The 15,688-nt window shown below is 33.9% G+C and overlaps 1 protein-coding gene across 12 annotated transcripts in view; it reads left to right on the forward strand.

Moving 5' to 3' along the window:
• RYR3 (ryanodine receptor 3) overlaps window positions 1-15,688 on the forward strand; it is a 215,933-nt gene that overhangs the window by 93,387 nt on the left and 106,858 nt on the right. For all 12 annotated transcript variants that reach the window (XM_030481593.1, XM_030481598.1, XM_030481599.1 and 9 more), the window contains exons 28-39: window positions 514-688; window positions 2,301-2,509; window positions 3,778-3,962; window positions 4,659-4,695; window positions 5,081-5,241; window positions 5,794-5,959; window positions 8,655-8,741; window positions 9,104-9,330; window positions 10,200-11,001; window positions 11,518-11,718; window positions 12,278-12,380; window positions 15,207-15,344. In XM_030481593.1, the coding sequence (XP_030337453.1) occupies window positions 514-688; window positions 2,301-2,509; window positions 3,778-3,962; window positions 4,659-4,695; window positions 5,081-5,241; window positions 5,794-5,959; window positions 8,655-8,741; window positions 9,104-9,330; window positions 10,200-11,001; window positions 11,518-11,718; window positions 12,278-12,380; window positions 15,207-15,344 (2,491 nt within the window). The remainder of the gene's footprint in view (window positions 1-513; window positions 689-2,300; window positions 2,510-3,777; window positions 3,963-4,658; window positions 4,696-5,080; window positions 5,242-5,793; window positions 5,960-8,654; window positions 8,742-9,103; window positions 9,331-10,199; window positions 11,002-11,517; window positions 11,719-12,277; window positions 12,381-15,206; window positions 15,345-15,688) is intronic.

Consider the following 15,688-nt stretch of genomic DNA (forward strand, 5'->3'; position numbering starts at 1 on the left):
ACTGGGTAGTATCTGCTTTTTGGTTTTGATCACTGAAATTATGCTAAAAGAGGTGTGTTAGTTTATATCTATCTTCCTAAGATATACCCAACCGAGTAAAGAATTTTGTTGTAAGCATAATCATGATACATCATTCACTTACTTTTTTTTTTCTTTTTTAAGTGGTGTTTTACAAAAATAAAACAGTTTCTTCAATGACTAGAACAGAGAACTACAGTTCTGTATTCCCTTTTCTGTCTTTTCTGCTTTCTGCACATTCTTTCTTCCCAAACTTGACTCCTAAAGGACTGGAAGGATGATAATGACATTGCGTGTGAGAAGTGGAATCCAGTGAATAGTGGTTATCATCCAGGTTCTAAATTGCTTTTTCCATATTAGAGTGCCTTAATCTTTCTATGTGAAATAACTAAGATAATAACTAAAGTAATTGCATGAAAGCCATGATCAGTACTCTTTGTATTACTTCGAGATCCAGGAAGGTGGAAGATTTGTTTGGTTTTTTTTTTCCTTTAGGGCCAGCGTTGGCATCAAGGCAGTGGATTCTTTGGACGAAGCTGGCAATCAGGAGACGTGGTTGGTTGTATGATAAACTTGGATGACAAATCAATTATCTTTACTCTGAATGGAGAGTTGCTTATAACCAGTAAAGGTTCAGAGCTTGCATTTGCTGACTTTGGAATAGAAAGTGGTAATTTTCTTGTTATACTTACAAGGTTATGAGAAGACAAAGCAAATCAAAACCCAGAAACTAATCTGTCATAATGGCTTAGTGAACTGAGAAATCATATTTTACTGATGTGAACCTCCAGACTGTGCTACACATTAACTTCATAAAAAAATATTTTAAGAGTGCTTGTGGCACAAATTTATTTTCTTTTCTTGCTTTAACCACAAGTAGATATGAATGAGATTTCAGCAATCAGAATCTTTGAGCCTTGCTAGGCTTAATCACAGGACTGAACTTCAGCATTAACAAGTGGTAATAAGAAGCACCTTGAAAAAGTCCAAAAGCTGAACATGTAGTCTCAGATTATTTCACTAGAGCATACACATATTATGTTCTTGCTGTGAAAGACAAAATGCGGCGGGAGTCTGCACCAAAAGAACAAAACTTTGCAACATAAATTGAGCCTGATTTGTGACTTTTTTTTTTTTTTTCCTTCTCTGTCCTATTCATGGCTAATCTGCATTTCTCCTTTTCCTTGGCTATTTTCCCCTCTTCTGTTTTTGGCCTTTGCTTTTTTCAAGAGTAATACGTACATGACTGCACTGAAGGAGGCAGGGAATATTTTCAAACTGCTTTATTTTTCAATTGACATTTTCTTTTGAATCGTATCTCCTCCAACTAGTAGTATCTTCATGCCCATCAGTGGTTGTCAGAAGACTTTGCAATTGGTCTGACCACTGATACAGTTTTTCTAATGGTAGAGACTGAGGGACTGCCTTAAGAGAGTTTTTCTGAAGGACTGAAGTGTAGCAGACAAAAAATTTCTCTTTTAGAGGCTGAACTGTTGCCTTTTCCCTGAAGTTGCTCCAAGTTCTATTTCTTGAGAGATAGAAAATAATTAAACAGCCTTTCATCCCTGTCTTTTGGCTGCTACAGGTGTATAGAGACCAAAAAAGTTCAGTCATAAAAAATGCCAGCATTAAAAAAAGTGTGCATTTGTCCATCATGAATGATGGAGGGATAAAGGCTGGCAACAAATTTATAGTTACTGATGACAAATTATATATTAAACAGATGTACTGAGATACCTGAACCTCCTTTTGAAATTTCAGTGCCCTCAGACAGCATACTTAGTATTTGTTAATAATTTTAATCTAGCCAAGGATGTTTTCCAGCATCTAACTCACTGTATAAAGGCGTGTTTAGTAGTCTAAAAATTAAGATAACTGATTCTTCTAATAAATGAATAACTGACTTGAGCAAATCTTATTTTTTCAAATCTGATTGTCCACAAAGCTACTTCTTGACTTGACTTCTTTTGTTTGTCTTTCACACAAATCTACTACTAATTAGGAATAACAATTGTTAAACTGGTTTAATGTTTAAATAAATTGAATAGTATGTGTAATGTCCCTTCATTGCCTAAGTCCTCAGGGCTTTTTGTAGCAATTATATTTAACTTAGACATTAGTATTTAAGGTGGCTTTAAATCCTTGCTACTGTCATCACTTCATGTGCATTACTTGTAGGCGCTAAACTTTAGTTCGCATTAGGTGGATCCAAAATAGAATGCTTATGTTCTCCAAATAAATTGCCTTTGGGTTTTTTTTTTTGTGTTATATTGTTTTCTTAGGTTTTGTTCCAATTTGTGCACTGGGTCTATCTCAGATTGGTCGTATGAACCTTGGAACGGATGCCAGTACATTCAAATATTATACAATGTGTGGCCTTCAAGAAGGTTTTGAACCTTTTGCTGTCAACATGAACCGAGATGTTGCTATGTGGTTTAGTAAACGCTTACCAACATTTGTCAATGTGCCAAAAAATCATCCTCACATTGAGGTAACATTACATGTTAGGGAAGACACCTGTTTGTCAACTGTTTGTTTAGCAAGCTGAGACATTAGACCGTTACTAATACTTACTGTCATCAGATAGTTGGTCATATGAATCTATTAAGTCATTCATAGATAATTCCAGATGATCTTGTCTATCTCCAACTTCATTTATGCTAGTATTAGTATTCATATGGATATACCTATCTGTTCTCTTACGTCTTATTTATGTTGTGGTTAGCTACTTGAAACATGCCGATTGTGATTTCTTAGAACCATTTTTTAAATCTATCTTACATTTGCTTTCAGTTTTTAAACCTTCTCTACTATACATTTTTCTTAAATATCTAAATATTGTTCAGCTGAACTCCGCATCACTTAAGGTAGTGGAAGTGTGAGCTAAGCAGAGACTGATTTCGTCCACTTCTCTAAGATGAGGGATATTTAAGTGTACCGGTGTTGTTCCTGAGTGATACCTGTTTCATTCATTCTTATGATGCAACAGTGATAGGAATTCCACAACTCCCTAACTAATCTACTTTAGAGCAGAATAATATATCCTAAGTTTTGTATAAAATATTCCATATTAATATATTCCAGGATTATATGTTTGAAGTCCTGATCAGTTTTTATCTTTACTGTAATCTCTAGGCTATTTACTATAATTTAGGAGTTTAGCCAATTATTCCCTAATACTTTGAAAATTTCCTTCTCAAATAAAATACACTTCACTGAATTTCAACTGAATTTCACTGAATTTCAGCACTTTTCTCAGTTTATCAGGATCATTTCAACTGTATTCCTCTCTTTAAAAGTTTTTGAAATGTTCCTATCACTGAGATTAAAACATACTTTTTCAGCACAAACAGAAAAGATAGTATCAGACTCAAACTTCATAATGATCATTTGAAGGATTCTAATTAATATTTCTTCTCATTATGGTGGAAAAATGACCCATTCTTGTGAAGCATTTTTTCAGTTATTTTTGCACTCAAAGTGAATTAATAAAGTCTGTCTTTTTTTTTTTTTTTTTTTTTTTTTTTAAATGCTGTTTGGAACAACTTCCAAATATTTACTGTAGACAGGAAGTACTGAATCTATTGCTTCCCGTACTCTTCAGGATAGTTTCCCTGTCAGAGAAGAAAGTTTGAAATTACTTCATTTTGAAGAATTTAAGTTGACTGTTTCAGTGTCTCATCTTCTAGTTGCTTAATGAAAATTTTCAGCATTTTTCTTAGAATAGTACTATTTTAAAATTCTTTCTATTATTTTTAGATATGGAGAATTGATGGAACCATTGAGAGTCCACCTCAGTTAAAAGTTACTCACAAAACATTTGGCACACAGAACAGCAATTCAGACATGATATATTGTCGTTTGAGTATGCCCATTGAGTTCCGCTCATCGTTCAACTTCAGCATGGGTGTGGAAAATGCCTCATCTGATAATTTCCAAAAACGGTTAGGCATGGTTTTAGTTACCTATTTCATGCTTTTGATGTAAATGTAAAATGTTCTATTATTGTACATGCAAGATTTTATACTTAGGTTTGCACTAAGCACACACTAGCACAGGATGCATGTTACTGAGATTTTTTTTGTTCTTGGTGGTTTTAATAAATTTATAACTCTGCAGAATGCTATATCCAGATGAGACAGAACTGTTTTCTGAAAAGGTACATCACAAGGTTTACAGTTATTCATTGCTAGGCAGTTACCATCCTTTTAAAATCATTGGGATTTGCAAAGCTGTTCAGCTAGGCTGGAAAACGAGCTCAAGAGTTTTTGCCCACTGGATTAATGCTCATCTACAGTATTGTTCAATAGATCATTGTTACTGGAAAAGTGACTAATTCATGCAAAGAAAAGATGGTGGGACAGATTTTTAAAGATACCTGGTACTACTGAGTTCCGCACTTTCCAACATTGCCTTCATCTGAAGTGAATTGATGTAAATATCTCTTCACCATCTCTCTCGACCTTAACTGCAATCAGTTATTTTGGGTGTATATTTGTATCCTGTATAGTCTTTGTGTACTCAATTTACTAATGCATAGTCAGTACCCAGCAAACATGAGTACACTAAGTTTAATATTGAGCACTTTTTTCCCTACTATTTTTTTAAAAACCAATTTACTGATGTTTCTTTATCTTTAGAAAGCACAGCCAAGAAATTGCTGCTCCTTCTACTACAGTAAGTAAATACATTTTGATGATTATATCTTCTTACTTTATGAAGTAGATTTAGTTGTGGCAACATGTTCGTTAGAAAATGATCTGTTGAAAGAAGCCTTTTTAATAGTTTGCAGTGATATAACAATGTGTATAAATAACAGTGCCCAGAACTGTATGACTTGTGGCATAAACCTCACAGTCTTAAACCACTAGTGTAGTTTTGTTGGTTTTTTGGGTTTTTTTGTGTTTTTTTTAGTTTATGAGCATTTTAAATGACTTACTAAAAAAAAGTTAATTTCTATTATTTGTTTGACATGTAGAAGATATTTTTAATCAGTATTAGAGTATTCCTTGCTGCAATAATTTAGATTTCTATTACTAATATGTTCTTTTCCTTTTTTCAGTATTTTTATTCGCTACGGATATTTGCTGGCCAAGACCCGTCCTCTGTCTGGGTTGGCTGGGTAACACCAGACTATCATTTTCACAGTGAGAATTTTGACCTAAATAAAAATTGTACAGTGACAGTTACTTTAGGTGATGAAAGAGGCAGGGTTCATGAAAGGTATGGGTTTATTTATCATTTACTAAGAATGTATTTTAATACTGTTGTTCACAAGTGAATTATTCACAAGCTTGATGATGTTTTAAACACTAATTTGAACTAATGAGAAAATTGATTATGGAGTAGGAGTGTTCTTTGCTCATTTATATATGAATGTGTTTTACATAGACTCATTAAAATGAGTATATTTATCATTAATGTTCTGTTTGAAATAATGATTTGTGTTGCTGCTTTCTTTTAACATCCATATTTGGTAACTGTGAATGAACCTGTTATTTGTTTCAGTGTCTTTTATCAGCGCACAGAGGCATGTCAAATTGTTCCATAAATATAAAAAGGGAATATAAATAAAAGTGCTCATAGTCTGATCCCTTACCCATGATGCTTACATTATTAAAAAAAAAGGGAGCTTGTTAATGAGGAAATATAAAAATAATAGTGGCACAAGCACCTTTGGGGATGTCTACCTGTTGTTCCATTCAAAAGTACATCTTTACTGAATTCTTAGTAAAATTCAATATGACCTATGATTTGTTCTTGCTGTTCTTTCAGTGTGAAGCGCAGCAATTGCTATATGGTTTGGGGAGGAGATGTAATTGCCAATTCCCAGAGATCAGGTCGCAGTAATGTTGATTTAGAAATTGGATGCTTTGTTGACCTGGCTACTGGAATGTTGTCGTTCACAGCCAATGGAAAGGAGCTTGGTACTTGTTATCAGGTATTATCAGATTTTCAGGAAGCTATCTACTAAGCTGGTCATTTTGATGCTATTATAGAATTGTGGTTTGGTGGTTTTTTTTTCTTGTTCAGAAGTGTAACTGAACACTATGCAACAATAACATATTTTCCTGTTTTATCCCTCCTTTTTCTTTCTCTTTTATAATGCTGCATTTTTCTAACTTCTTACAGTTGTCTCAAATGTTGAGGGAGGACTATTGGTAGATCTGTTCAGAAAAACTAGAACTAGATCATAGAATCATAGAATGATTTGAGTATGAAGGGACCTTAAAAATTATCCAGTTCCACCCCCTCTGCCATGAGCAGAGACACCTTCCACTAGACCAGGTTGCTCAAAGCCCCTTCCAGCCTGGCCTTGAACACTGCCAGGGATGGAGCAGCCACAGCTTCTCTGGGCAACCTGTGCCAGTGTCCCACTATTGTCGCAGTAAATGTCACCCTCACAGTTCTGTGGCAACAAACCCTCACAAATCTGCAATACAGATAAAACTTAAATGTTATTCAACTAAATTTGATGGAAATTTGTATACTAACTCCATTGAAAACTGACTGTTGAAAAAAGAATAACCAACACTTCCTGTAAAGTTACAGTGGTGCATTTAAACATGAGTGTTACATATGAGGGTGAAATATTTCTCAACTTTTCCTTATTTCAAGTAATTTAAATATTTTCTCTGTTTTTCAAAGTAGTGAAAGTCTTCTGTATTTTTCATTTGCATTTCTTGAACATTCTTACCATAAAATAAAATCTTTAAAATACTTTATTAAATCTAATCTCTCACCCAAAGTGCAGCAAATGACTGATACTTGGCTGGTAGAGGCTGAAAGATAATTATTATAACCTTATAACCATTTGCACTTTTTAGTTTTCTTAACTGAAGTAGAGGGACAATGTTTGTATGCTGTTTTCATTCTAAAATGCCTACAGGTCAACATATTGAGGAGAATAAATTAATTTTGTGCAGTTCTTGGTCTAACTATTGAATACCAAGGTGATATTCAGAAAAAAAAACAACAAACCCTCTATCATAGAAAAGTAAATGAAAGATATTATATACATATGTATTTGAGATTTTGTCATTAATTTTCAGGCCAATGTTAAGGTATTTGTAGCAGAAAGGAGATCTTAAATATTGGTTTACAAGATGCTTTTTTTTATTCTGAGTTAGGAATGGTTTTCTGACCTTCAGACAAGATCAGAAATTACAAATTCGATTATTATTACTAGGAAATATCTATCTTTGGTCAGAGTCTAAGACTTATATTGTCTCAGTCAGATACTTTCAGGCTTTAATGAAATAAACCCCACATTTTATTAGTAGTGTCTTTCAGTCCAGGATACCTTTTGTTTCTGGATTTGGGTTTGGTTTTTATTACTTAGCAAAAAGATTAGAATGTACATACCTGTCCTTAAATTATTTTGTCTATCCCGATAGTCATAGTTCTGAAAAAAAACCCCAAACCTATTCAGCATACAGATTTTTCAATATGTGGTATTGCTTTACGTTTGTTTAAGTTATATTGTATTTTGGAGCTGTTTTCTGATCTAAAAAAATACAGATTTTTTTATTTCTTTTTCATGACTCTGTTTATCGTTTTTCAATTTTTCTTAGTTTGCTGTCCTCAGAAGTTGCACTCCTTCACAGCACAAGTATTGTAATTGCACTTAGTATACAGAATGTATATGCACAGTACACAAAATACACAATGATATGATTAAAATATTTAGTTGAACTCCTGAAATCCTGAACTGATTGTATAGAATGTACCTTTTTTTAGCCACCCTGGAGCACTGAAATCTTTTTCATAATATACTATTCTATAGGTATCTTTTTAATTCTTCTTTTCCTGGCAGTAGGGATGGGTGATCTTGTAGAGAATTCTTCAGAATAAACTGGTATTACTACGCTGATATGTACTTTGAGTCCAGCTATAATGGGAAAATCAGCTGTCAAAGAAATCCCAAACCTGACCAGATGCTTTAAAATGCAGCACTGTGATTCAGTGTGATTCACTGTGATTTTCATAAGACTGGAGACAAATGCTGAGCCTGGAAATAAAGAGATCTTTGAAAAAATTGCATTCTTCTACTTTTGGAGTATAGATCAGACGTTCACTAATCTTAATAGGAAGTAAAGATTTGAATTACCCTTACCAAATGATGCTCTCTCATGCTCTTCTTACTCCCCTGTTTTCTTTTTTTTTTTTTTTTTTTGAATTAGCTTTTTTTGGTAGTGAAATATTCTGTCCAGCATAAAATGTGAAAAAAATCTAAAAGATGTGTGGTGGTCTAAGAAGCTGTATTCTACTCTCAGTCTGTGTTGAGGGTGCTTTTCCTAGAACAAGAGCCAAAGTAAAGTGGCTAGATTTTTAAGGAGCTGCTCTAGATTTAGTATCAGTGTTGAGATCACATAAAACAGTAGACACATCTGCCTGAAAGTTAGGTGAGACTATAAAGATAATTAAGCAAATGCAACATAATTCAGCAAATGCTTTACTATATTAGAAGTGAAGTACAGGTGGACACTAATCAACACTTTAATACAGTGTCTGCAGTTACTTGATACTGAAGTATAAGCTGTGTAGTATTTATTTTATATTGCATAACATCCCGGGAGGAGATTCTTGTTGCTTTTTTTAATTTCTTAAATTTATTAATCTCATTTCTCTTCTAGGTTGAACCAAACACAAAGCTTTTTCCAGCAACTTTTGTACAGCCCACAAGCACTAACTTGATTCAGTTTGAACTTGGTAAATTAAAGGTACAAAATATTTTCTACAAAGGTGCTTTTTTTAATGTTTATTTCCAGAGAAATTCCTGCTCAGTTGAATTTGTTGAGGAAGATTGAATCAAAGGTGTGACTTTATATTTGACTTCTACATTTACTTGTGTAAATGTAATTATTATATGAAGTTAATTGTTCAACAGATCTAAACTGCATTTGTCAAACTAATGTTGTTTGGGGAGAACATCCTTAATGTTGGGGGTTTTTAATGGATTTTATTGCAATAACATATTTCTATGAGTTCTTTGCTATCACTATATTATACTTCCTTTGGGTATAATAGGTTTATTCATAATTAGATGTTACAAAAATGATTTTAGTACACTTATTTGTTTCAGAATACCATGCCTTTATCAGCAGCAATTTTTAAAAGTGAAGAAAGAAATCCTGTTCCTCAGTGTCCCCCTCGCCTTGATGTGCAAACAATTACACCTGTTTTATGGAGCAGGATGCCAAACAGCTTTCTAAAAGTAGAAACTGAGCGTGTCAGTGAACGTCATGGGTGGGTTGTGCAGTGTTTGGAACCTCTGCAGATGATGGCACTACATATCCCCGAAGAAAACAGGTACATTGGGAAGAAGCTACAGTGACTTGATGTGGACCAAATGTATTGAAAACTGATATCTGGGTATTGGTTAAACCTGCCTTGGAGAATATTTACACGGGAGCGGTTTAGAATTTATCTGATATCATATTTGTGAAATTTAAGTAGATACAAGAGGCTGAATAATTTTAATGCCATGTGATGACGTTTGCATACGTAAAATGACTGATTTTATTTAAATTATAAAATAATATCTCTTAAATCTGTAGGACTTTAAACATAGAGATTTTCTCAGCTTGAAAAAAAAACCCCACAAATATAAAGAACATGCAAGTACTGCTTTACTGATTTTTTTTCTGTAATAAAAACATGTAATCTGTTCCTGTTTCATCTGCTCTGAGTTAACATGAACTTAGTTTTTTATGTTCTTATTGACAAGATCCTGACTTTCTTAGATTTTCATTAGGTTTTATCTTCAGACTGAGGATAATAAAGATGTATCCAAATATCAAATATTGTAACCAATGACAAATAAAGTATAAGCAAAATCATGGCAGAAAGATAATCTGTCTGCTGTACTTTCATTAGTTATTTACAAATACATTTCTTATAAAAACAAGCTCTAATTTACCATAGCTTCCAAAGAAGCTTCTCTGTCTTACATTTTTCCTTTCTTTTTCTGTGGAGTACTAATTGTAGATAATCTCATAAAATTATTACCACCATTTACTGTGGTTTAATGATGCACATGTTAAGATTGTCAGTATCAACTTTAACATTAATGGTTTAAAGTGGAACTGACCAAAATGTGCAGACATTATAAAACTTTTCTTTTACAAAATTGTTACTAATGGAATTGACTGGTATTCTGTTTCTTTATTTCATAACAGATGTGTCGATATTTTGGAACTATGTGAACAAGAAGATTTGATGAAGTTTCACTACCACACTTTAAAACTCTATTGTTCAGTTAGTGCTCTAGGTAACACTAGAGTTGCTTATGCACTTTGTAGCCATGTGGACATATCTCAGCTATTTTATACAATAGATAATCAATACTTACCTGGACTCCTACGTTCTGGATTCTATGACTTGCTAATTAGTATTCATTTGGAGTATGCAAAGCAAGCCAAGCTTATGATGAACAATGAATTTATCATTCCAGTTACAGATGAAACTCGAACTATCAAATTATATCCTGATGAAACAAAGAAGCACGGATTACCTGGAGTAGGGCTTAGCACTTGTCTGAAACCAAGCTTTAATTTTTCTACTCCATGCTTTATTGTGACCAGTGAAGAACATCAGACATCCAGCCCAGAGATACCACTTGATACACTTAAATCCAAGGCCATAAGTATGCTAACAGAGGCAGTACAGTGTAGTGGTACTCATATACGAGACCCTGTTGGAGGACAGGTTGCATTCCAGTTCGTTCCTGTCCTTAAACTGATAGCAACATTGCTCATAATGGGTGTTTTTGATGATGATGATGTGAAGCAGGTACTGCTACTCATTGATCCCACTGTGTTTGGAGATCACAAGGAACAAACAGAAGAGAGGACAGAGAAGGAAGAAGTTACACAAGTTGAAGAAAAAGCTGTAGAAGCCGGGGAGAAAGCAATGAAAGAAACAAAAGCTCCCATGAAGGGCTTATTGCAGACAAGATTTCCAGAATCTGTTAAGCTTCAGGTGACTATTTAATGTAAATGTACCACATATGTTCTACTATTGATGAAAGAAAGGTAGTGCCTTCTGTCTGTTCTCTAGTTTGTTAGATCTCAAATACTGAAGACTTTTATTCCTCTTTGCCTTGTAACCTAACATTAATTACCAAATTTTATGTCAATGCAATTCTTTCTACGTATATCTACACTCAAAATAGATATGCAAATGCTTATTTCATAGGTGTATTTTAAAAGAGGGAGGGTTGGACCAGGTGATCTTTAACGGACCCTTCCAACCCGAAATATTCTATGATTCTGTGATTTCTACATGTTTTGGAGTGAAAGACTGAATGCTATGTAACATTACTGGTTAGATAAAAAAAGCTGTATAAATTTGTCACCTTTACAGGTTAAAAGAAAAATATGGGGAAAAAAAGTCTCTCATTTTTGCAGTCTATTGCAGTGTATAGTATCCACTGCAGTTCTTCGGCAATTAGGGTTTGTTAAACTGTTGAACTTAAGTCTGTTTTTTCTATCCTAGATGTGTCATTTACTCAGTTATTTCTGTGACTGTGAGCTGCAGCATAGAGTGGAAGCAATTGTATCATTTGCAGACCGTTATGTGTCAAAATTGCAATATAATCAAAAATTCAGGTACAATGAACTCATGCAAGCCTTGAACATGTCTGCTGCTTTGACTGCCAAGAAAACTAAAGAATTTCGGTCTCCTCCTCAGGAACAGGTAATATTAAAGAAATGGTTAACCCAAAGATAAAAAAAAATTCTTTGTGATGATAGAGTTCTGACTTCTAAACTACTATTGGAACTGCTAGGGAACCAAAATTGATTGTGAAATAAATTTATTAAGATGCCTCAAAATACTGAATGTCAGAATACTTATACCTGTACTCCAGAGCTCAAGCTCTAAAATGACTTAGGATTTCCCAACAGTATTTGTGCCCAGTGCTGAGGAGCTGAGATTCATCCAGTTCTGCAAAATGATAATTTGATAAATTTAGTTGCTAAAAGTTAGCAGGAAGGTGGTGGTGTGCTGACATCTGTATGATGAAAATAGTATTTTCTACCTCCAGGAAATAACTTTATTATTAAGTGTAGTTGTATTTTGATATTAAAGCTTACCAAGTACCATTGCTTTAGTATTTCCTTTAGGCTGTATTAGAAATCTGTGCTTTATTTGAATTTAATTATAAATTTGATCATAAATAGGTAAAGTATGGCTATATATTAGAATATGTCTTAGGTTATCTCAGTGTTTTAAATATGGTTTAATTCCTTTAAAGATTAATATGTTGCTAAATTTTCAACTGGGAGAGGATTGTCCCTGTCCAGAGGAGATCCGGGATGAGTTATATGAATTTCATGATGATCTTCTAAGTCACTGTGGTGAGTGGCAAGCTGTTTGTTTTACCCAGTTCATGAAATTGCATTCTTTTAGTGACGTGTAATTAACAGCTTGTGATCTGTGTTTGGACCCATGGTGCTTCCCATACCATTCTGTGCTTGTATTAAGGATTCCACTATCATCTTATGCTGCTATTTCTGAGTACCCTGTTAGAATCTCCAGCAGCCATCAAGCTTTGATTTCATAAGTCAGTTTCAGTTTTTCAGCTACCTTAGCCTTAGCCTTAGCCAAAGATGAGTAGGTCAGTGGGTATCTAGGTTGTGTTTCATCATCTTCTGAGGATGTTGTGCAAGTATTAGAAGTTCTTAAAATCAAGATTTGTATCTGTAAGGTTAGCTACATTATAGATGGTAATTTAGTTGTTTTAACATAATTGGGTTATGACAATGCTGTGTTGATTGTTGTTCATCCTTGCTTCGAAGTGCTTACCAATAACTGTTTCTTTCATTTCAGCATTTTTCTTCCACGCATTAAAGTGAATAGTTAACATCGTTGTATGTACTCCTCTTTCTCCCCATTTTAATTAAGAAAGATAGCATCATCTCCGTTGTTCAGTGACTTAACATTTGATCTGACCTCTGTTTTTCAAATATGTTGCCTATTTGGTATTAGAGAGTTCTCTGAGACTCCAGGATGAAGATTATATAAAACCCTCAGCTTACTTGGAAATGTCATAACTCTAAAATATATTTATTTTACCTTGAAATATTGTTGCTGGTATTACTGATTTGGCTTACCTCCTTACACTCTTCATCTTTTCTACTGATTGTGGTGGTGGGGTTTTTTTGTATTCTTAGTGGTGTACTTTTATTATTATTTACTACATTATAAATATGTATGTTGAATAAGAGAGAGAATTGGAGATAGAGAAAGCACAGTCTCATGATTAAAATAGCTTAGCGATCTTCTGAATTCTAAACAAATCCCTATTCATTACGTTGTGCAGGTTTATTATTGGTGGTCACTGTGGATAAATGCTCCTCATTAGCTGTGTCCTGACTTGGTCCTGAAAATCAGTACTAAGTAATCACAGCTGCAGTTAAAATGAATAGGAGCTATGCTTGGAATATTTAATCATCTTTTTAACACTAAGTATACTTGGTGGTCTAAGTGGAAAAATATGTATGCAATCAAGTAATTAAAGGCTGCTTCATAATGAATATACGCAAATAGCCTGATTTAAAATTACTCAGGCAGTCTTAATCCCAGGATGTCCTAACTCTGAGTGGTTAATTTTGCCAGCAAAATGATAGTCCTCTATCATAATTTTTGTGTGTAATTTCTTAGTTGTAAACAAAACAAATTTTCAACAAATTTTATTGCATAATATTAAATTGACACTTATCTGGGTTGGAACCATCTGTTCCAGTGCACAGACCTCTTCCACTTGAATTAAGCAATTAGCCAACAGCAACATGAGCTGGTCAGCTTCTGAATGGATTGCAACTCTGAGAGGGTGCAGAGTGAATAATAAACAATACAGAGCAGTCACAGACCTCATCTCCTCCAATTCAACACTGTCTTACCTCATCATCCATTTCATCCATTTCAGCCTTCTTAAGAGTTCTCCCTCTCCGCTGTCTCTCTTGCTCCTAGGGCCTAGCTTTTTTTCCATTGCCAGGTATGATCTTGCTTTCTGTAACATCCTTGTCTACTTTCTCTTTCCTCTCATAGGCTACATTTCCTGTTCTTACTTTTTCCAGTGTCTGACTGTAGCCTTGGTTCATTCTTAGCTTTTTATTTTGTCCAGCCAATCTCACTTTTCCCGTTCCTTGAATTCCATATGTAGTCTCCAGTGTCAGTTTCTAGTTCTCTCGTTCTCTCTCTCTGAATTTTCTTCTTCCTAGTCAACTTAGTCACTCCTAGTCATAACTTTAACTCTCTCCTCTTGGTAGCTGCCAGTGTCAAAGTTTCTCCAACTACATTATGGTTATTTTTTTTCCTTTCTTAGTTTCTTTTTTTAATACCAGTTTTAGCCTCTGCAATTTATCCTTTTCCTTCTTCTCCAGCTTGTATCTCTTTAGTATTCTGCCTGGAAATCTTTTCCTTTTTTCAATTTCACTTTGACCAGCAGCCAAATAGCAAAAGCTTGCATCTCACCTCAGCACAATTAGCTCTGTTCTGAAGGGAACCTACTTAGATGTTCTGTGCTTCTGCACATAACACACATGGTATCTGATCTTCACTAAGAGGTGTGAAAGATTTGAAAATGCTTTAAATGGTTGTGAAGCAATGTAATGAACTGAACTATATTAAATGTAAAATGACATCCCCTCTCATCATATACATTTTCATGAAAAACATGTATCACTGGTGCAGTTTCTGAACACATGTGCCTTCTTACAGTTTTAAATCCAGTTAATGTAGTTGTTTATGACTGCTAAATATCCCAACTGAAAAATTGTACTATATGATGAGATACAGCCATGCAGTTCTTTCTTTAGCTTACATTCTGCAATATGAAATAAAAGATCACATATTTCATCAAATATGACTCTGAGTCCAAATTAATTGCCATACTAGAATCTTAAAAAAACCCCCAAAACCAACCACCTCTTTGGTCATAATACTAGAAAAAAATTACTATAAGTCTGTATATAAGAAGTATGTGTATTAAAATAAGCATAATTTGAGGGGTGCTACTGTAGCTAACATATTAAAGCTGCTAGCCTTACTATGTAACTTTTTCCTGTAGAAATATGCTGGTTAAAAAAAAATCCCATAGATATTTGGTATTGGTTAAATATTGAAGGAGTTAATCTTCAAAGGTTTAGTTTTGTTTCTAAACAGTTTTATTATCTGCTAAGGTATACCACTAGAAGAGGAGGAAGAGGAAGAAGAAGATTCCACTTTTACTGGAAAACTCCGTTCTTTAATGTACAAAATCAAAGGTCCACCAAAAGCAGAAAAAGTAGAACCTAAGGAAGAAGAAGAGAAATATCCTAGTAAGTTTTCTTTCAACATAAATACTTCCATGATGCAAGTGTTTAAAGATGTCAACAAGTATAATTTCTAATAAGACTTCATAGCAGACTGAAGAAGACTAACTGCTTAAGTTCCTTCTGCCTCTTAGAACAATTATCCTACATACTGAACATCTTGGATGCAATTGTTAAAAAGAAGTTAAAATTGGTGGAAGATTTTGGATCTAGATCATTAACTCTGGGGTTTAAAATTTGCATATTCTTTACAAAGAAATGCAAAAAGTTATTTATGGCACAGTAATCTATACTCAAACATTCTGAACTTGAGAAATTTTCATTTATATATTTTGGTTTTTTTAAATACA

This window comes from Strigops habroptila, chromosome 4, assembly GCF_004027225.2.
Source record: "Strigops habroptila isolate Jane chromosome 4, bStrHab1.2.pri, whole genome shotgun sequence".
Classification (NCBI taxonomy): Eukaryota; Metazoa; Chordata; class Aves; order Psittaciformes; family Psittacidae; genus Strigops; species Strigops habroptila.